The sequence below is a fragment of the Terrapene carolina genome, unplaced genomic scaffold, assembly GCF_002925995.2.
Source record: "Terrapene carolina triunguis isolate 2854851 unplaced genomic scaffold, T_m_triunguis-2.0 Scaffold58, whole genome shotgun sequence".
NCBI classification, from domain to species: domain Eukaryota; kingdom Metazoa; phylum Chordata; order Testudines; family Emydidae; genus Terrapene; species Terrapene triunguis.
The window spans coordinates 75,457,664-75,480,889 of NW_020664409.1; the positions used below are offsets into that span (position 1 = coordinate 75,457,664).

Below are 23,226 nucleotides of genomic sequence, written 5' to 3' on the forward strand. Positions count from 1 at the left end.
GTAAAAGCACACAATTATTGACTATATAAATGTCCCCCAGAGTGAATACCCCTGAAATCATTTAAGAACCGGTATATAAAGCTCAGTTTCATCATTAACTCTTGAATTTTTCTTGTAAATATGATCTTGTAGTTCCTCAACACAGATCAGTCTTTCCAAATGTGAAGAGTATAAAATATTAATATAACTGAATATTTAAATCTTAGTCCCTACTATTAATACTATACTCGTAAAGAACACTTACTGTCTTGTTTAAGATATTTTCACATTAAACTGCTTAATATTTATGGATATTTATTTCCATATCAATCTAGTGCATACCCATTGGCTGATTAGTCTAGGAAACAGTAGCTATAGTGTTACTGGCTAGTAAGTTTTATCCTGTCAACTATACTACTGTATTATTTATTAAACAATTACTAAATTGCTTGTAGAAAGATAGTATCTTTAAGAGCAGCAAGGAAGTAATACATGAAAATAGTGTAGATTCTGTATGACCAGTTTGACACAACTAGTCCAGCACTCAGTCTTTTTTCATCCGATTTAATAATACAAACTTGCTTTTTTTTATAGCTCTTAGAATCATCTTAGGGTCAATCACTTGTCTGAATTCTAAAGGGTATAGTTATCCAAATTCCTGAGCATGTTGAGCCGCTGGGAATGTTTATTACATAGTTTAATAATGTCATGGATATCAAGTAACTGAAGTACAAATGTGAGAGAAGTGGGAAACGTGTAGTACATATTTGTGTACATTATCCCCTGTTTCAGGTTGGATGCAAATAAAAGTAGTACTCAGATGCAGAGGTAGCTCCAGTATCAGATTGAATAGAAAAGAATGGACAACTTTGGGACCTTCAAGTGAGAAGCCAGTATTTTGCTAAGGATTTTAGGTGTTAGGCTATAATTGGACCATATCAGTCTGTCTTACTAGCTTGTACACTAACTTCACCCCAAGGTGGGAGGGAATTCAGTTTTGGCAGTATTTTAAATGATTGGAGAAGTCAATGCATGGATGCAAATATAAATATTCTGAAATCAGACTACTCATCATTGGTAAGCAAGTTTTTTTTTTTTCCTTTTCTCCTTTTACCTTAATTTCTTTAGTCTCCTCTCATATTTATGGTACATGGCATAAGATGTTAACTTTGAAACCAACTTGTTGTCACTTGTTGTACAAAAGAGTGTTTCCACCTTTCTTCATAATTTGCTTTAATCAGTATTTCTACTCTATGAAGTATGAATTGACTTATTAAATCTGTCACATTCATCAGTGGCAACATATTTGCACAGTCCTCAGTGAAATAAACAACCTAATGGAAAAATGGAGCAAAGACCTGCAAAACTTGAAGAAAAATACAATATGCAAAAACTCAGTAAATCAACTTTTAAGTTCAAGATTAAAATCAAATCAACAGAACACATTTATATACCAGTCTGTTTACAAAGTCACCTTGACTGCTCATACCATGGTTTGAAGAATTGGGCTAACTGTTGAAAATGAGAACTAATATCCTTTTTGTACCAATTTATGTAATAACATATCTTTCTTCCAAGATCTTAATTTGTCCTTAAATGTGGATGCAGTTTATAAAGAATTCATACTGATAGCAATTTTGGCCAAGAAAATTAATTCTCCAGAAATTTAAATCTTTGTGGACTTTTAGTATTTTGTACTATTATTGGAAATAATAGTATTGCCCATCTAGAAAAAAATCACTTTAGAAATTTAAAATATTACAATATTTTAAATTGGTCCTTCTGTTATGCATTCCATTGGAGGATCTCAAAGCAATTAGGTCCTACCTCAAGCCCTCGTCAAGTGTCTTCTACTTATTAATAAAAAAATAAATCTATAACAGTACAAATACTCATTTTTATTATTTTTAATATCTTAACAGCAAGAAAATGTAGAGTTTATTACAGGATTGACTTTTGAAGTGCTTTTGGCATTTTGCTGAAAACTGGCAATCGTATTGCAGAGTAAGTAGGTTTTCCTGAAACTGTCATTATCTTTAACCTTCGTAGATGGTCTTTCTTCTGCTGATCCCAGCTCTGATTGGAATGCACCAGCAGAAGAGTGGGGGAACTGGGTAGATGAAGAAAAGGCTTCTTCTATTCCACAGCCTGAGGAACCATTATCTGATGTTCAGAAGGTAGATAACCTAACTTACTGCATACTAAATTCCCTACCTTATCCTTTACTACCTTCTTTGGATTATAGTAGTGCATGGTAGCAATAAACAGGCAATTTAATTCCCACATTACATTGACTTTTCATTGAATATGTATAGTGGTGCCGTTATTGTTACAAACATAAAAGCACAACAATCAAGAAGGAAAACATTTAATGTTTCACTCCCCATTGCCCAAATTAGGATTGGTATGGGGCAGCAATTCCTTGAAATGAACATTTTCTCAGTGCTTGCATTTTGCTCTGCAGCCCTCCCCTACAATTGCAGGTGGATGACATCTTTTCAAAGTATCTTTAATATAGCTTATCGTAGCACTGGCTCTACCACTATACTCTGGAGTAATTTACAAAGGAAGGGATAGAAGTAGAGTGCTCACTGTAGACTAAAAATGTCGAGCTATTGCACTAGTATTGAGAGGAAAGCTCATCGTGCCTACCGTGACTTTGGTATTTTGATTATGCAAAGCAAATATGTCATTATCTTGGCCATTTGCCATTCAAGTTGCTGTTGATAGTGTTTGCTAAATAGCATGAAAAGAATGTTTTCTATTACCAAAATACTCTTAATTTTACCAGTTCAATCTATCTGGCCATTTGCAGCTTTGAGAATTTAAGTACAAAGGATTGACATGCATACCATCTTTAGAAGGTCAGCGAAAAGCAGTGAGAAATTATACTTTCTTTTGGACTCAGTCTTGTACTTCTAATACTCAGGCTTCAGATGATGAGAGAGAAAAAGCAGAGCCAACTCTCCAGAGCTGTACTAGTGGCAAATCCAAGAAGAAGAAGAAGAAGAAAAAGAAGCAAGGTGAAGAAGCTAGCTCTCCTGCACAGGTACAATAAAATAAGAACATGTATTACTGATCTCTCTAGGGCAAAATCCTTGATTAATTTTAAAAGATGCACTTGATTTTTTTCAATACTTTTGAGTTATATTCTGTTTCTGCTTGTCAAGAATTAACATGATTCTTCGAATACTTGATTGATTAGTGCCAGTTCTAAATAGCTGCCTGACTCTTTTGGTGAACATAATTCAAAAAATTGAATCATGTTCATCAGATTAATTCAACATCAAATATTTAATTGTTGATCAACAGAAAAACCATGAAACATGAGGGAAAATTTTGGGTGTTCTTCCCAAACCAGTTCAGTTTCACTTATCCTGAACTATTTATCATCCTCAGTAAAATAAAGTTTCTGATCTTCACTAAGGGTGCACCTAGCAACCATTGTTTTCCTCCGCAGCGGGTGTCCTGTCTTTCAGAAGAGACTGCTTGACCATTGTATTACATAGGGGAATAACTCACAGACTTTAAGGCCAGAAGGAACCATCATAATCATCTACTCTGACCTCTGGTATATTTCATGCCACAGAATCCTACTTACCCATTCCTGTAATAAGACCATTTTCTCTGGCTGAGTTACTGAAGTCCTTGAAACTTGACTTAAAGACTTCAAATTACAGAGAATCCACAATTTACTCTAGTTCAGACCAGTAACTAACCCATGCTGCAGAGGAAGGCAAAAAATTCGCCAGGGTCTCTGCCAGTCTGACGGGAAAAATTTCTTCCTGATCCTAAACATGGCAGTCAGACCCTGAGCATGTGGGCTAGACCCAGCAGCCAGACACCTAGTAAAGAATTCTCTGTAGTAACTCAGAGCACTTCCCCATCGTATCTCCAATGGCTGAAGATAGGACACATTTCCTAAGAGCAGTTGTGGATAGGCCATATGTGATTATAGGCCACCTCATCATGCAGTCCCCACTGTAAAGCTAAGTCTTGAAACAAGTTAGGCTTTTTGCCCCCACTACTTCCTTTGTAAGGCTGTTTCAGAGCTCCAGTCTTCTAATGGTTAGAACATTTGTCTGATTTCAAACCTAAACTTTTTCCTTTGGATTGAGCAAATTTGAGTATGTATTAATGCGTCAGTGATAGATTGTATTTCAGAATGTTTCAGTGAATTGTTCCACTTTGAATTCATCTTTCTGAAACATGGTACAACAGAATTGCACACACTACTCCAGATGAGGTAATAACACTTCCCTATCTCTAGTGGAAATACCTCTCCTGATGCATCCTAGATTGCAGTAGCCTTTTTCACTGCTGCATTGCACTGGAGGCTCATAATCATCCTGTGGTCAACCGGTACACCCATGTCTTCTTTCTCCTCTGTTGCTTCCAACTGATATGTCCCCAATTTATAGCAAAAAATTTTGTTCATCCCTAAGTGTATGAGCTTGCACTTTGCACTATTAAGTTTCATTTTACTCCATTTCTATTACTCCAGTTTTTAAGGTCATCCAGGTCTTCCTGTATGATATGCCAGTCTTCTTTCATATTGGCAGTACTTCCCAACTTTGTGTCATCTGCAAATTTTATTAGCACGCTCCCACTCTTTGTGCCAAGGTCATTAATGAAAATGTTAAATAAGATTGTCCCAAGACTGATCCCCGAGGAACTCCACTAGTAGTCTTCATCCAGCCTGGTAATTCACCTTTCAGCTTGACCCATGGTAGTCTCCCCTCTAGACAGTTTGTTACCCACTTTTCTGTTCTCATTAATTGCCATCATCCCAATTTAACTACTAATTTCCCATGTGGAACTGTATAAAATGCTTTACTGAAATCCAGGTAGATTAAATCTACTGCATTTTCTTTGTCTAGAAAATTGGTTATTTTCTCAAAGAAAGAGATCAGGTTGGTTTAGCATGATCTACTTTTTATAAAACCATTTCGTATTTTATCCCAGTTACCATTTATCTCAGTCTTTACTCTCTCTTTCAAAATTTGTTCTAAGACCTTACAAACATCTGTCGGGGATGGTCTAGATAATACTTAGTCCTGACATGAGTGCAGGGGACTGGACTGGATGACCTCTCGAGGTCTCTTCCTATGATTCTATGACACAGTTGAGGTCAAACTAATGGGCCTGTCATTTCCCAGATCATTTTTATTCCTTTCTTAAATATAGGTACAATATGAGTGAGCTGGAAGTTCTTTTGGCAGACTGTCTTATACCATATACCCTATCTAAACTCTTACCTAAGATCGTGATTTAGCTTGATTTTTGTATGAAATTCTAAGTCTCCAGGAATCATAAGTTCCTAGGAGAAGCTATGCTCGATCTCAGCAAGCTAGGTCTAAACAAGATGTTAGTTACTACCTGAGCCGGAGTAAGAGTTCCTTAGTCACCTCAGTAGTTTATAGTATTTGCAAAGATAGCACAAGAGTTTCACCTCTATCTAGTGCTACTAGTGTTCCTGGACAGAGTGAGCTCATTCTACTGGGAGAGTAACTACTTTAGCTGCTTGTGCTCAAATGTGTATCAAATGCAGGACTGCCTTTCACAGTTCAGTTTAGACTTTTTACAAATCATTATTGTCTCAAATCTGGAGTCATACTGGATGTTTTTGGGGGGAAAACAGTCCTTCGGTGTGTGTTTGGGGGGGTTTATTTTGTTTTTGTTTTGTTTTTTTAATTGATCTTACTCCTTGGGACTGGCACTACTTGCCAGTCACTTACAGTGAGACTCTGCAGAGGCAGTTTCATAAAGAGAGATTTAACCAGTAACTGGGATTTGTAACTAATGCCTTTGGAGAGAGGGAGAGGCACTGTAGATTTGCAGTATCTATCTTACGGTAAAGAAGAAATGAGGGTTCTAAAGGAGCAGAGTTTCTAAAACCACAGCTTGGAATGCTCAAATTCCACACTCGGTGTTTGTGGGTTTGTGTCTCTTCTGTATAATGGCCTGTGGCTTGCAAGAAACAACTCCTCCAACAGGGACCTGCAGAGGCAATATATTCTGAATTCCAGGTACTATAGTTGCATGTAACCTACCTGTCAATTATCCTGTCAAATTGATTCCTATCCAAGGAATCAAGTGCTAGCTACACTCTAATATCTCTAATTTCATTTAATTTTGCATCTCCAAATATGTTTCATAAAGTTCTTGTTTAATACTTTTAGTTCTGATTCTCAGTTTAAGAAAGCTACCTTTTTTGGATTAGTATATCAGCCTAAATGTACAAAAGGTGAGAATAACTTCCTTCCATCCACAGAGCTTATAAACGGTATTAAAAAACCTAAATTGTTTAAATCTCTTGCTTGATGGGTGCATATAGAACTGTCAATATGAGAGCCCGTTGTAAGGTTAGACTGCTATTACAGTAGGACAAACTAGTTTACAGTTTAAATCCAGAACACTAAAGTAGGTCTGACAGTGATTTTTCTCATCTGAAAAGTGATTGTGTACAGATGGGAACTTCTTATTCAGTGGCTATACTTCCAGTGTGGTTAGTCATATCTGCTGATTTGAGTGACCAAAAGTAAGTCCTTTTTTTTAACTGCCTTTGACGTCTGTTAACTAAAAATGAGTGAGCTGAATTCTATACCTCCTCGTTCACCAACAGAATTGTTACCATCTGATTGGTTCCATCTGTGCAAGCAGAAGGGAGTGTGTGGAGAAGGGATGGTCCAGTGTTTAGGGCATAGCTTTGGTCTTGGGACACTTGGGTTCAATTTCCTGCTCTGCCACAGACTTTGTGTGACCTGGGGCAAGTCACCAGGCCTCTGTGCCTCAGTTCCCCCATCTGTAAAATGGGGATAAAAGTACTTTCTTAATTTACAGAGGTGATGTGAGGATAAATACACAAAGATTATGAGGTGCTCAGATACCGTGATGGTTGGGGCTATATAAACACCTAAAATAGAATAGAAAGATTTCTCTCTAGACCTAATTTGAAGACAGTAGAGTTGCATATACATCACTGAGGGCTTAGCTTTTTCTGCAAAATCTTCATTAATAGTGTTGACGTATGAAATAAGCTGAGTTCAGGTTTAGTCTGCAGGGCTCATGGTTAGAAACGTCTTTTTACTTGTAAACTGAGCATGGAATTAACAAATATCAAACCCCAAATGACATTTTTACACAATCGCTTTTCAGAGTAGAACTTCACTTTGAATTTCACACACACTTACATTTTACATATTCACACACACTTTGTACATACATTTGAAGTGCTTCATAATTTAAAACACTTAATTATTTTGTTTGTGATAAGTAATTGACTTGTATAGGTTATTGCCTTCAGGACATCACTGATTTCTTACCTCAATAGATATTTTCGTGCTACATTCTAGAAACTATTTGTAATAGTCCTGGCCTGTACTGCATGTCCAGTTATATTAATCTAATACTTTCTTTACATGTTTACTTCTCTTAACGTCATTCATGCAACCTAGTTGAGTTAGTATCACAACAGAACCAAGACTTAACAGGAAAAGGATAAATGGAATTCTTCTGCAGCTGTTGGCTCATTCCCTTCTTTTTTCTGTAGGATGCTGAAGACCTGGATAGAGAGGCTGGAGAGGAATTTCAGGAGGATACTGCAAAAGCTCAACCACAACAGGAAATAGCTTTTTCTTTGAAGACCATAAGCACTAGTGAACCAGCTGAGGTATGAATTTAAAAAAAAAAAAAGTTTTAGTTCCTATTTTGAAATACTCAAGATGAAAAACTGCATTGAAACATTTTGTTGACTTGTCTGCATCCTTAACATTACCATCACTTCAGGCTATGTGCTTTCAAATATGAAATAGGCGTGGAACGTTGATTAGGTGCACTTCTCCCTCCTTAATTTAAAGGACACGTCTGCTGACTCAGTAGACCTTTACCCTGTGTTTACTGTTCAAGTAAGCAAATATAACTGAATAAAGTATGCTTGCATTAACCTGGGGGTTTACAAAGTAATAAATCAGACCTCATATAAGAATGGGAGTGAGACCTGGATTATATTGTATTCTGGCATCCACATTAACAATTGTTAAATTTCAGTTACAAAATCTTTATTATTCTGGCTCTCTCAGTGAGCTATGTTGGCCCTTCAGATTCCAGTGTTGGTAGATAGAAAAAAACATCTTTAGACTAGTAAACCGAGCGGATTTGATGTGGGGAAGTAACTGAAACAAATAAGGTTCATTTTTGAAATCTGTACTTTCAGGGAATTTAATCTTGTATCTATTACATAATCAGTCTTAAAATGCGCTCCCATCTCAAGAATTGAAAAATTGAAGGAAAATTGCATGTGGAAGTTGCATGTAACAGGTGTGAAAAGAACTGTTTGTCATCTAAGTCTGTAAGTGCTCTGGCAGCCAGTTTCATCTCTCCGAAACAGCAAGAGATCTTTTGGTTGTGGGGGAAGAGAGGAGAAAGGAGGCAGACTTCTCTCTTCCCCCTCCCCCCTCTTTCTTTCTCCAAGCAGCAGGATCTTTAGATATTGTCACTGAATGATACTCATTCTCCAGAACAGGATCTCTGTGTCTGATAGTAGGCTGGAATCATGTTCAGTGTAGATGGCATTTATATATAAATTGAAAACATATGGCATACTTTACAAAATTTTGTTACACATAAATGAAATATTATTTAAAAGTTAAGTAGTCCACTAAAACTATGTAGTACTGTTGGTTTTGTCAATTTCTGTGGGTAAAAGATTCTTGTAGCTATGTAATGGCTAAAACTAAAAGTCACTGAGACTGCTGTTTGGGTGGTACAATTTCTTCTGATGGGTATATGATGTTTAACTTAGGTTTCAACTATGGCATGTAAAATTAGAATTTTTTTGAAACATTCCTCTAACAAATACAAAACATCATCGATTTACCACAGATAACAAGGTCTAAATGTCAAATAGTTATTTATTAGAATAACTTTGTAGCAAAGATCACAGATCGCCCAAAGGAAACAGATATAGTAAGATTTTTATAAAGAATCGAATTATTTTTTACATGAAAATATAATTCTGAAAATTATATTCAGGCACTACAGCTACCTAAAATATCATCCTTTTATGTGACTTTTTAAATACATCTTGAATGTTAAATATGCAGATTAAAAGCTGACTTTACCATTAAAAGGTCATTTAATCTATTTTGCCTGAAACAGAATTGATACATAACTGAATGATTGAAACTCTGCCTGAAGAACTAAAAAACTTTTTCTCTCTACATCAGTGACTTTTTCTGGAAAATGTTGACCTCTTTTATATTTGCCATTTAATTTTATATGCACTATGATTTGCTCCTGTTTCTGTGTTGGGCCCACAGTTGCAACTGATTTAGTAGAGAAGACTGGAATAATTTGAGAATTTAATTGAGATACAAAAGATTTCTAGATTAGGATCTGGAAAGCAGGGTTCGGAAGTACTTAAAAAATCCAGTAATTTTTTTCCTAAAAGCCTATCCATATTAGAAGTTTAGAACTCTCTTACTACAGGACTTCACAATTTTTTTTCACAAAATTAAGACCAGTGTACTAAAATGTTTATTTAATCAAAACTCTTGTTAAAAATTTTAGTCTTTCATTTTCTCTTATAAATTGATAACCTTGTCAGAATCTGACTGTTTTCAGCAGATTTTGTTCATTGCTCATGATTCTTTGTTTTTAAAAGAAGTCAATTCTGGTTTTGATATGAATGTTATCAAACAGACAGGCAGATTGTGTCCCACATGGAACCCTTATATGGATTGATTGGTGCACACTATTGCCTGGAGACTTAGGTTGCGCATATTGCTCTGAACCATCAGGTCTGTGCTGGTAGGCCCATATGCCTTCATGGAGCCCCATTGTATATGGGTTCCACGTGGGACACAGTCTGACAGCCTGTATAAGATTGCAGGATCAGGTCTGTTTACACAAATTTAAGAACATAATTCTTTTCTATAACAATTTTTCCCTTGAAGTTACAGCTAGGTAGCCTAGAGCTCGCACTGCGTCAGCTGGGCAGAGTTAAACACATGAGTGCCAAGTGGTCTAATATAATTTTAGTTACCAAGATTCCTCAGGGTGAGGTTCTAACATAGTGTAATTTTCCAATGTTGACAATGCAAGAGAGAAGCCTCCTTGCATTTTCAATTTTCTTGGCCATCTCTGAAGATTTGATCGGTACAGAGCAACTCCTCATATTCTTTTGTTTCAAGATGAAAATTTCTGAAAAGTTTCTGAAACAGTGAAGAAGGTCTCCTTTGGTAGTCAGTATTGAGTAAATGCCCATAAAATTAGAAAAGCAAAATAGAAAACTGTAACATAAGGTATGCTTCCTGAGTGCCCCAACAGAGGGGGAGAGCAGGGTTTGAGGACCTTCCTCTCCCCCTGCTGACATTACCAGCATCTTGTAGTGGGTAGGACCTGGTGGGAAAAGCTGTTGGAATCTAGCACTAGTCACTAATGGGAATTCATATATACACACCCTTTGAAACTGAGTAGTGGTGAGTTTCAGAAAATCTCATTGCTACTAGTTACGTACTAATAAATCAAATCAGGCACTAGTGTAATTATTCTCCTTTGAGTGATTGCACATGTGCATTCCACTCTTGGTGTCTGTGCACTCAGTGCTTCCCCTGCTACCATGCACCACTGTGTGCGGATATAAATGGTAGAGACGCCCCTACCCCACTCAGTTCCTTCTTACCACCCGTAAGGTGGGACCCTGTTCAGCACCAGAACAATATTCTCTCTCCGCTTTTGTGTACAATAGTGTACGTAATACTATTTGTTCTAGTTATTAGTATAATTCAGTTGTGTTCCCGGCCAATGGGAGGTGCGGGGGCAGTGCGCAGAAACATGAAAAATGTAGTCTAAAAAAAAAAAATTCCAAGTTTCATTTTGCTCCATGTGCATCAAATAGATAACTGTAGGGGATCTAATACAACTGGAAACAACTTCCAGTATGCCACATATCCCACTTCATATTTGTTATCAAAACACTAAAAGTGGATCACTTTTTCTGTTAGTTTTCATCTGAATTTCTTATTCTTAATGTTGCTTTACAGTAAGCCTTGTAATCAGTGTACACCGGAGTACAGCAAAGCCTAGAGCGCAGTACCTGTTGCAGGAGTAACTTAATCTTATTGTTTAGTAGATCTGGTCTGGACTGGCTCTTCACAGTCTTAGCCAATTTCTTTCTTGGCACCAAAATGGACCTGTTCTTCTTCGAGTGCTTGCTCATATCAATTCCAGTTAGGTGTGCGCGCGCGCTGCATGCACAGAAGTCGGAAAACTTTTCCCTAGCAGCTACCTGTCGGGCCGGCTGTGGAGCCCCCTGGAGTGGCGCCGATATGGCGCTCTATATAAGGCCCTGCCAGCCCGATCCCCCTTCAATTCCATCTTACCGCCCATGACCGTTGTTGGAACAGTGGTCTCTTGCTAGCAAGTGCTCCACTACTCCCTAGCATTCTCTTATCGTTGTAAATAGTTTCCTTTGTTAGCTAATCATTAGTAGTTATCTTAGATTAAGTGTAGTGGTTGGGGGGGTTTTCCCCTTCAACGAGTGCCCTGCGGGGCTCTGGGGCATGCTCTCCCAGGGCTTCAAACCCTGCAGTTCTTGCGGCAAGCCCATGCCTACGGGCGACCCCCATGACTCCTGCCTTAGGTGTCTGGGGGAGACTCATCAGGCGGACAAAATCAAAGGAGGCGAAACACATGGACCTCTTTAGTAGTAAAATTTATTCTACGGAGGGCCTCTCAGTTTGAATCGCAAACCAGCTTGTGGTTCTCAGCAGATACAGTTATAACTTGTGGTCTGCGATCCTTAAGTTCCAGGAACTCCTCCCATGTAAGTCCTGCATGGAACTGGGGGCCATCGCTGAGGAGGGCAAGCTGGTAGCCTGAACCTCCCTCCAGGGCTCCCTTGACGCCACGAACGCGGCAGCTCACACCTTGGCCTCCGGCATCGCCATGCGTTGGAATGCATGGCTCCAGTCATCCGGCCTCCCACCTGAAGTGCAACACATCATTTAGTATCTTCCATTTGACAGCCAGGGCCTGTTCACTGAGCAAACTGACTCTCGTCTGCATACCCTGAAAGACACAAGGAACACCATAAAATCCTTGGGCATGTATACCCTGGCCACTCAATGCCGTTTAAGCCTCAGCCCCTGCAACAGCGCCCCTTCCTGCCTAGACCTAGGCAGGACTTCTCCCGTAGGTGAAGCAGGTACCCATGGTGTAGACCATCACGCCCTCCTTCGGGACAGAGCCAGGGCCAATCCAACCACCGCCCCCCCCCCCCCCCCCCCCCGGGCCCTAAGCGCCCATTTTGAAGGTGTGCTCGAGGACGGACTACCAATGCAAAACCCAGCCAGCTATCCCTTCCTGAACCATCTATCCCGTTTCTACCGTGCTGGGTCCCTTATTACATTGGACCATTGGGTCCTTCGCATGATAGAGGCGGGATATTCTATCCACTTCCGGTCTATCCCACCCTCCTTCCCCGTCCCTCTTCAGGGACCCTTCTCACGAGCAACTTCTCATCCAGGAGGTACAGGCAATCCTCGCCCTAGGAGCAGTGGAGGAAGTGCCTCAATTGCTCAGGGGCAAGGGTTTCTACTCGCGCTACTTCCTCGTTCCCAAGGCAAAAGGAAGCTTAAGGCCCATTCTGGACCTCAGGGAGCTCAACAAGTACATCGTCAACCTGAAGTTCCGCATGTTCTCCTTGGCCACGATCATCCCCTCTCTGGACCCAGGAGACTGGTATGCCGCCCTCGATATGAAAGACCCCTACTTTCACATCTCAATCGCCCCGTCCCACAGACGTTTTCTCCGGCTCGTGGTGCACAAGACTCACTATCAGTTCACAGCCCTCCCATTCAGCTTATGCACAGCCCCTCGCGTCTTCACCAAGTGCATGGCGGTCGTGGCGGCTTTTCTTTGCCGTCATCACATTCACGTGTTCCCGTACCTCAACAACTGGCTTATTCGGGGTTGATCTCACCAGCAAGTCCAGTCTCAGGTGCAGTTAGTCATGGACACATTTGACTGCTTGGGCATCATGCTGAACGCCAGCAAGTCCGTACTCTCACCGACCCAGACAATAGAGTTTATGGGAGCAGTCTTAGACACGAACCAAGCTCGGGCTTTCCTCCCAGAGGCCCGGCATCTAGCTCTAACAAACATAATCACCAACCTCTGCAGGTTCCCCACCACCACGGTGAGGCAGTCTCTCAAGCTGCTGGGTCACATGGCGTCCTGCACCTATGTGTAGTGCAACACGCCAGACTACGTCTCAGACCCCTACTGATGTGGTTGGCGTCTGTATATCTACCGGGCCATGACAACCTAGATATGGTGCTTACGGTCCTGAGCCCCACGCTCATTTCCCTGCGCTGGTGGCTGGACCCTCAAACGGTGGGGTCCCGTTTCATCCTCCTCAACCCACCCTGACTCTGGTCACGGATGCATCCGCGCTGGGATGGGGGGCTCACCTCAAAGACCTGACAACACAGGGTCTGTGGCAGGAAAACGAGCTAACTCCATATCAGTATCAAGGAACTCAAGGTGATCCGCCTTGCATGTCAAGTGTTCCTTCCCCACCTACGAGACTGTTGCATGGAAGTTCTGACAGACAACACCACGGCCATTTTTATCTGAACAAACAAGGCGGAGTCTGGTCATCGCAGCTCTGCCACGAAGCCCTTCTTCTGAGAGAATTCTGATTAGCTGTCGGAGAAAAACTGTTCTCACTCTTTGGTTAGTTGCAGCAAAATCAGATACTTTATTCTCAAGCAATTGCATAGAGGGAGAGAGTGCACTAGAACACAGGGTCTCCCCCTCCTAGGCAGGTCTCTCTACAGGTAAACAATTACAGCAAGCATTTATACCTTTTGTTACAGACAATAATAAGCAACAGCTGCATTTTGTTTATACATAGGTCATCCTGATATCTTATTTTTCTCACTTACTTAGACTCTAGTCTACATTCCATATTATCTACACAAGGTCGCAACAACTTCTCACACAGTTCTTTCCCACTCACCTCACACAATCCTCGCTTCTACAAATCTTGCGTTTTTAGGGTTACAGTTAGCCTGACTCTTGCTAACAAAGACTGTTTGCATTTGAAATTCCCTTCCAATCCCTGTCAGGCCTTGCTCTGCTTCCATATAGCCCACTCCATCACTCTCCAAGCTTCGTACCTGCCGGGTGTTCAGAACATGCTGGCAGACAGCTTGAGCAGACGCTTCCTCACGCACGAATGGTCGATTCGCCCGGACATCATCTACTCTATCTTCCGCACCTGGGGGTTTCCCCAAATCGACCTGTTCGCTTCACGGACCAACAGGAAGTGCCCAGCCTTCTGCTCCTTCAGGGGTCACAGTCCGGGCTCGATCGCGGACGCTTTCCTGGTCTCGTGGTCGGGCCAGCTTCTCTACGCCTTTCCGCCATTTCCGCTGATCCACAAAGTACTTCTCAAAGTACTCCTGGAAAGCTGTAAACCCTCTACCAGACTCACTTATGAAGCTAAATGGAAAAGGTTTTCCACCTGGTGCGCCCAGCAGCAGGTATCCCCGCTCCAAACTCCGATACCCTGCATCCTGTACTACTTGATGCACTTGTAAGACCAACATCTCGCCTTCAATTCCCTTAAGGTTCACCTCACGGCCATTTCAGCATTCCATTCAGGAGCGGCGGGACACTCAGTGTACGCACACCCAGTCGTGCGGCGCTTCCTGAAAGGTTTGGAAAAGATCCATCCCCCGATGAAACCTCCCGTGCCAGCCTGGGACCTGAACTTGGTTCTCTTCTGTCTGATGGGACCTCCTTTCGAGCCACTGGCTTCCTGTTCACTCCTCTACCTTTCCTGGAAGGTCGCCTTTCTAGTGGCCATTACTTCGGCACGCCGGGTTTCCAAACTACGAGCTCTCACATGTGAACCACCTTATACCATCTTCCACAAGGATAAAGTTCTGCTAAGGCCTCACCCAGCCTTCCTGCCAAAAGTGGTATCTCGTTTCCATGTAAGCCAGGACATTTTCCTGCTGGTTTTCTACCCGAAACTGCATGCCAACCTTCAGGAGCAGTGTTTTCATTCACTGGACGTTAGAAGAGCTCTCACCTTCTATATAGACCGCACAAGGTCATTCCGTAAGACGACCCAACTGTTCGTCGCCATCGCGGAATGGAAGAAGGGCACTCCGGTCTCTGCCCAGTGGATATCTTCATGGATTACCGCATGTATCCATACCTGCTACAATCTGGCAAAAGTCCCTCCGCCTGCTGTTACGGCTCACTCCGCAAGGGCTCAGACATCGTCTGTGGCCTTTCTGGCAAATGTGCCCCTTCAGGACATCTGCAGGGCTGCCACATGGGCCTCAGTGCATACCTTCACGTCACACTACGCCATAGTCCAGCAATCCCGCGATGATGCGGCCTTCGGCAGGGCTATTCTTCAGTCGGCACTACCTTGACTCCAACCCCACCTCCAAGGTAAGGCTTGGGAGTCACCTAACTGGAATTGATATGAGCAAGTACTCGAAGAAGAAAAACAGTTACTCACCTCTTTGTAACTGTTGTTCTTCGAGATGTGTTGCTCATATCTATTCCATTCCTCCCCACCTTCCGCTCTGTCGGAGTAGCCGGCAAGAAGGAACTGAAGGGGGGTCGGGCCGGCAGGGCCTTATATAGAGCGCCATATCGGCGCCACTCCAGGGGGCTCCACAGCCAGCCCGATGGGTAGCTGCTAGGGAAAAGTTTTCCGACTTCCATGCACGCGGCGCGCGCACACACCTAACTGGAATAGATATGAGCAACACATCTCTAAGAACAACAATTACAAAGAGGTGAGTAACCGTTTTATCAGTGTGGTTGACTATCCGTGATGGACAGCACTGTCCTGGCTGAATGACACTGTTGTCCAAGTAATAATGAGGCTGCTTTTTCAGCTGCGTATTGGTGAGTCTGCTGTAGACTTGCTTTGTTTATCCTTGGTTGGAGGGTACTGAAAATAATCTTGTACTCTTGTTCATCTTCACCTAGGGGTGGGGAAGGCATACAGAAGAATGGATTGCAGTATCAGTATGCTGATGATACATAACTATCCCATTTTATTAACTCATTCTTGACTGTCATCCAGTGAGCAGACTTTCTAGGTAACTCTTATTATGATGAGAAAACTGGTTAAAACTCTATCCAAAAGAAGACTGAGGGTAGTGATTATGGTTTTAATCAGTTTGACAGATGTGCCTGTCTTTTCTGGAGACTACGGAGGGTGTTGGTAAAATAAGTCAGAGAATAGACAACCCTCCTGCTTTCTGAGCCTGGACATACTGTTGTGGTTATTACCATCTGACAAGTCCCTCCCTGTCTGCAAGGCTGACCTGCCTCCACCATCCATAACTTTGTGAAATCTAGACTAGATTACTAGGTGCTCCATAGTTTGGCTTCCTTTGAAATTGATTTACAACAAGCTGCAAAATGTGGCCTCTTAGGGTACATCTACACAGCAAAAAAGACCTAGGGCAGTGAGTCTGAGTCTGGGTCAACTGACTTGGGCTTTTGCTGCAGGGCTAAAAATAGCAATTTAGACATTAAGGATTGAGCTGGAGACTGGGCTCCAAGACTCTCCCCACTCACTGAATTTCAGAGCCCAGGCTGCACCCAAAGTGTCTACATTGCTAGTTTTAGCCCTGCAGTACAAGCCCAAGTCTATTGACTTGGGCTCTGCTGCAGGTGTGTTTTGCTAGGTAGATGTACCCTTACTTGCTACTCACGATAGCAAATGGAATTGAGTCAGTCGTGCTCATCCTTTGGGACCTGCTCTAACTCATGGCATTCTACCGGATTCAATTGGATATCCTTGTATATAAAGACTTCCATAACTGAGAAATTATTCTTAGCAATGTGGGTATTTCTTGTAAGAGTTTACTATAAGGTTCCCATAAAGTTTTTTTGATTATAAGGTGCCCAGATGTCATGACTGGGCATGATATAAATCAGTAGATATAAAATCTAAGCCCTATGTACTTGAGTAGTACATAGGGCTTATGATCTTGGTTTATGATCTTGCCTGTCCGTTACAATCAGTTTGTTTGTCCCTAGACTCAGTCGTCATGGGGCTGAAGGCAGACCTTTTCTCAGTAGTCTGACAGTTGCCTTGGTAGCGTCAGGCTAAAGCAGCTTGGACTTATCTGTAACCACTTTTTATAGAGACCCTACATTGTCTTTTCATCTGTTACTCAGTCTCTCCCCTATTCCTTAGGATTTAAGTCCTTTTTAGTCAAGTGGTTTACCCTGAAAGTTGGAGGTTTTTTTTTTCGTGTGCCATATTCCTTTTTGTTCTGTCTGGTGTTTGGGGTGGCTACCTTTCTGATCTTTGTGTTTTGGCTTGTATTTTATTGTGCTTGAATCCAGATAAGTGCCATACAAACAGGTTACATAAAACGGTTTTACTTAAAATACAAGTGCTGCCTGCAATATTTGAACATGTGTATCTCCAAAACAGCATGCAGTAATTAAATTTGCTTCTTTTAAATACTATAATGTAGCTAATGGGATAATGCTATAAAGTATCTTTTCATTAGGCCATTATACAGTGGTCACCATTAAAATCTCACAAATTTTGCAAGTATGTAATGTTATCGTAGTAGTATATGACTGTACAGACATGGTATTGTGAATACTTAAGCAACATTAACTAGACACTTTCTGATTACTGTAGAATGTGTGATCTTATGAACCTTGTAGTAATTGGAGTTATGCATAGTCCTGCTTAAATGATCGATTGTATTACTATGAAATAAAAGTATGTCATATTTCACAGTGCACTATGCAGCTGTAATAAATACATTCCTGTAAACTAGATCAAATTCTTTCTATCCTTTGGGTTATTTTTCCTTTCTCCTCACCCCAGTTACTTTGACTAGAGGAATGAAATGGCCTAGTATCCCCTTAAACATTTATTCAAACTAATTCATTTTTTTCCACTAGAGGGCAGCCATGATCTTATGACTCTGTTGGTAAAATTTGACAAGACATTAATCGTAGTTTAGATTTGTTTTCAGTATTATCCTTTCAGAAGACCTGTAAGTATTCAACCAGAAATGCCAGTGCTTAAACAATTCTTAATATTATATAATCTATACTTGACCAAATTAATCCAAAAAATGTTTGTTTCAAAATAGCCTGAGGAGACTCCTCCACTTGCTGTTTCTACTGAGCCATCTGTAATTGTATCAGAGAGTGATTCTGACAAGATCCCTTCCCAAGTGCCACAGATGCTACAAGAGACAGATGTTTCCAGTCCCAATATTAAGCAAAACAGTGTGCCTCCTCCACAAAGTAAGTAACACTCAGTATGAAGATCAAATCATGCTGACTTTTTTTCTGTTAAATTTACATGCTTAATAACTGGAGTATTATTTAACCATCTGCTGGGTGCGGGGAAGGGAGAGAAGGAAGATCTATATTTGGCAAATGCACTAGCTTTTTGCTGTATGGAAACCTGGATTCAAATCATTTTTGTATCACAAATGAAACTGGTGTCTAGCATTTTCGAGTCCCTACTGGACGCTTGTATCAAGCTGTTGGAATATGAACAATTCAGCATACTTGATAAATTTTGCTTACTAAAGTCAGAACTAGAGATTCGTGTTATGACTAAGATCTTTGGCAGACTTATATGAAAAGCTTGTACAACACCGCCCTGTCTTCTTACTAACTGTAAGAAGTGCTATTAGTCTTGATTATCTTTTCTATTTTGGAATTTATAAGGGGCCAATCACTATAGTGTTTAAGGACCAGCCTTGTTGAAAAACATTAACAGTTTTTTTTCTCCCTTTGGATTGAGCAAATTTGAGTATTAATGCATAAGTGATAGATTGTAGTTCAGAATGTTTCAGTGAATTGTAGTAGTCATGAAAGAGCAAGTGATAACATGGGAGTAGTTGGGTACTGGGCAGGTGGATGTGGCATATGGCTTTCTGCCATATGCACCTCAGCCTAAACTATTGGTGGTGGTATGGTTTTTGTTTGCATTGTGCTAATTAGTACCTAGTGGCCCCAAACCAGGGATCAGGAACCTGTTCTACTAAGTACTGTACTCATATGTATCAAAAAGATGGTGCCTACCTCAAAGAGCTTGCAGTGTAAGTATATGAGGGGAGCCAACTGATGGATACAACAAATGCGGAGGGGGAGAGTACAAGGTGACAGTGAGATTGTGATTTGTGTATTTAAAGTGTCTAGAAAAGAACAAGCTAGTACACTAGACCACTGTCACTTGAGTACTAAAAATTTAGAGAATCCTAACTTAGCTACAAAAGGGCTGAAAAGCTTACTGTTGTGTAATAATTTGAAAGATTCCTAAATGTTTTAAAGCACAAAACCAGAGCCCATCATGTGAGAGGAATTTAAGTAATAGACTATTTTAAATTTAGGTTGTCATCTTTTGCATGGCTGATCAAATTGTACTTGACCTGTGGGGGGGTGGGGAGTAGAACTTTGCAAAAACTGCTTGAACAGTACATGCTATATTTCTGCATAACTTCATCGTAAATTAATGTGAAGTGTACTGAATTAATATTTTTGAAGTGAATTGTGCATAAATGTCCTGAACCTTTTACATGGGTTTCATTTTGTTTTTTGTTACAACTTTTTTAGCCAAGTCTGAAGATAGCTGGGAGTCCCCAAAACAAGTTAAAAAGAAGAAAAAAGCAAGAAGGGAAACGTGAATTTCCTGAGATGGACGTGTGTTGGTGAAACGCTGTCATGAAGATTATGCTGTTTATGCAATAATTTGTGAACATGTACAGAATTTTATATATTTCAACTGATTTTTAAAACAGAACTGCTGTGAACACGACCATCTTTAAAAAGGAATCAAAGGAAATTGTGATAGAGAGAGCAGCAGAAAGTGCTACAGTGCTGGAAGATGCTTTGAAGAGTCTTTTTTTCCCACTGTAAGGGAAAGATCTTTAAAAAAAAAAAAAATTAAAAAAAACCTGGTTTTACAACACAGTGCCCTGTTTACAACAGATTATGCCCTATCTCATCTGCAGCTGGGAATAAAGTATTGATTTTTTTTTTTTTTTTAAGAAAGGGTTGTCTGTAAAATAGTTGTCTATAAAATAGGTGGTGTTTCTTGCATCTCTTTTGAGTGATGCATAAGAAACTGAGATCTACCATTTGATTTTGCTTCATGCCTAAATCAAAGTGCTTTGATTAAATACATAATCTGCCATATTTTTACAATATGCTGGTTAGCCAAGCATGCTAACCATTAAAGGAATCACAAGTGCAAATAAAATCATTAAATAAAAATCCATTTGTACAGTTCAACCTTCATGGTTTATTATAAAAAGTTAAAGAAAATAAAAATTGGTGGGCTAAAAGGCTGAGAATGTGATTGCTGAAACTTGAGTATGGTTCATGAAGTTATTTTTGATAGCCTCTATTACATTACTTGAATTGTTCAAAGTAACAGTATATTTTAATTAAGAATGTGGCAATGTGCATAAAATCAGTTCTATTGTTTTCTACTTTATCCTTTATTCCTTTTATTTTGGGGTTGGTAGGTTGACTCATTTAAAACTCATCCCTGATCATTTTTAGACTCTTAAAATAAAATTCATATTTTCCTTTCCCCTTATCATTTATTAATTACCTTTCCCTTTGTTAATTTTTTTTTAAAGCAAGATCAGCTGTTTTCATTCACTAACTGTACAGGACTTTAAGGATTTGGTGGAGAATGAAAGAATGGCTTCAGACAGCTTTAATTGACATTGTCAAGACCACCAGTTATCAGGAATACATTTTTTTTACTGCCTTAACCTGTAGTATGTAGAATATGCATCTAGACTTCTTGAAGGGGATTAGTGTTTTTATAAGAAATTCCATGCAAGTGTAGCAGTTGTAAAATAAAGAATATTTCCCACTTGAAACTGTTGATTAAAATAGTGTTTGAGAATTGTCCTTATTTTCAGGCACTGTGTAATTGCATCGTATCAAAGTGGCAGGTTTCTTTGTATCTATAAATGTGCATGCTCAGCCATGTACACTGTAAATAGCCTTTCCAAACTTGTGTTTGATAAGGACCATAATTAACATCACTTATTGAATTCTGGTAAAGAGCCATGATTTATTTCATGTGATTGACTTTGTTGGTTTTTGTGTGGCAAAGAAATGAAGCTGTAACCAATGGTACTGATCAGCCATCCACTATTATCTTATACAGGACTGCAGTTTGATAGTATTTACTTGCAAGACAAGAATAGTTAAAGAAACAAGCTGATTTTAATTGTACTGAAGACATGCCTTACTAATTGACAGCTTTCCTAATAAATGAATACTAACTTATACAGGTATCAATACCTATGTCAAGAACATGGCAAATGTGTTTATATGTTCAAAAGTTTTGTTTAATTCAATGACATTTCTAAGTTGATTTGTTTAAAATAAATTGAGCAAATTGATAATATTGTTTTATTTACTGGAAGGGAGTAACGTTTAAGCCTTGATGCCTATCCAGGATTCCATGTAAACTGAACTGAAATACAGTTTTCCACAGGAATTTTTAAAAAGGGAATGTTAAAAATGAAATCATGTAAAGTGCTATTGCTTGTAAATAACATTTTGCTTGCTTTTTTTAGTAAGTGTGACACATACTTTACCTGTTTTAAATTTAGGTTTATAGTGAATGTCCAAAACTGTTTTGCATGGTTCCCAGTCTCTACACTTGGCTAGAAGTGGCATTCTGAGGAGGGGTTTGAGGACCTTAAGTAATGATGTTTCCCAAAAAAGCTTTAAAAATTGGATGACTTAAGTGTTATATTTTTTCGTCTCTCTTGACAGAGGGAGTTGACTGCTTAGGGTTGCCAAATAAGTCCTTGAATCACTTGACATCTTAATAAAACTTGTTGCAAATAAAGCAGACTTGCTGCTAAACAAACTGCTGTTCCTAATTTATGCACATTAATTTTCTTCTGCCCAGTCTTAACTTCAGAATGCCGTCCTCTTAGCAGCACTCCCAGTCATTTTTTCACTAGGAAGTATATGGATTGATTGTCTTGGAAAATTGGACACTAATCTTATTTGACAAAAATGGCCCCAGAGGAAGATGAAATTTGTCTATGAATGGAAGTTTAAAAATATCTACTTATTGCTTTTCTTTTACCCAAGTAATGAATAGTCTTAATGATAAACTACACCTGGAGCAGAGAGAGAAAAGAATACAGTTTAAAGAAATGAAGATGCTCGTTTTGCTGAATGTTGTGGAATGTTTTCATAATTGAATCTAATGTATTGTTCTTTGTAATATTTCCCAAATGGTTTATATACACAACTTTACAGAAATTGTGGTTGTGATGTATAAGTGGATAGTTGTTGCATGGTTTAATTTCTTTTTTTCTTTTAGGGAAAATGTACAGAATTCCTAGTGCTTTGTTACAAAGCTAGCAACCTGCAAGTTGGTTCAAGGTGGATGAAAACTGTATTTCTGATATCTCCTTTCATAAACTTAAAGGAAAACTTACAGTAGAAAAACCTTATGAAAATATTTACCGAAGAATGTATACATTAAAAATGAATTTTCAAAACGGTTTATAGAAATGCCATTAGTATCACTATTTCTCTTGGAATTTTCTCATTGGAAGCTGCCATATTACCAGTAGTTCCCCATCTGGAAGCCTGATCTGAGGAATAGGTCTTGAGTGAATGCATGACTAAAGTAGACTTTCAAAGTTAGTAAACTGCTTTATGGCTAATGTAAATGGTAAGTAATTAAATTACTCAGAAGGTTCCCAGTTGAATAAGGTAATGTAAAACATGTTTGGAATTCTTGTAGTCATGTATTCAAGTTTCATTTATATTCCACATCCTAATCTGCATACTACTGTCAAGAGGGCAGATCTTTATTTGTTGTTTTTTTTTAATTTTTTCTCTTCAGCCTAAATATACCAGTCTAGAGAGTGGACAGTATGATGAAGATAGGAAAACAAAACTTTGATGTTAGCTATACAACATGGATTAGCCCAACAGTTCATACCAGCTGAGTTCCCATCTTCATGCAGGTGAATAATTTACACCTCCATTTGAGCTGTGGAGTTCTGATTATCAGGTTTTTAGCCGTGGATTTAGTCAATATTAGTTAAGGGTTCACTTGTGAGAGTCCCTTGAACTTTCTGTACAGTCATTCACCTATTTTTCTTGCTACCTTTCAGAGGCAGTGATTACTGTCCAAGTGGATAGTGAGTTCCCAATTCT

At 39.6% G+C, this 23,226-nt stretch overlaps 1 protein-coding gene across 2 annotated transcripts in view; it reads left to right on the forward strand.

The window, feature by feature from the left end:
* The window catches only part of MTDH (metadherin), a 51,826-nt gene extending 31,871 nt beyond the window's left edge, over positions 1–19,955 (forward strand). For both annotated transcript variants that reach the window (XM_024204826.3, XM_029913606.1), the window contains 5 exons: positions 2,029–2,156; positions 2,909–3,028; positions 7,532–7,651; positions 18,150–18,306; positions 19,627–19,955. In XM_024204826.3, the coding sequence (XP_024060594.2) occupies positions 2,029–2,156; positions 2,909–3,028; positions 7,532–7,651; positions 18,150–18,306; positions 19,627–19,697 (596 nt within the window). In that variant the 3' untranslated portion in view covers positions 19,698–19,955. The remainder of the gene's footprint in view (positions 1–2,028; positions 2,157–2,908; positions 3,029–7,531; positions 7,652–18,149; positions 18,307–19,626) is intronic.
* The last annotated feature ends 3,271 nt before the right edge of the window (positions 19,956–23,226 follow it).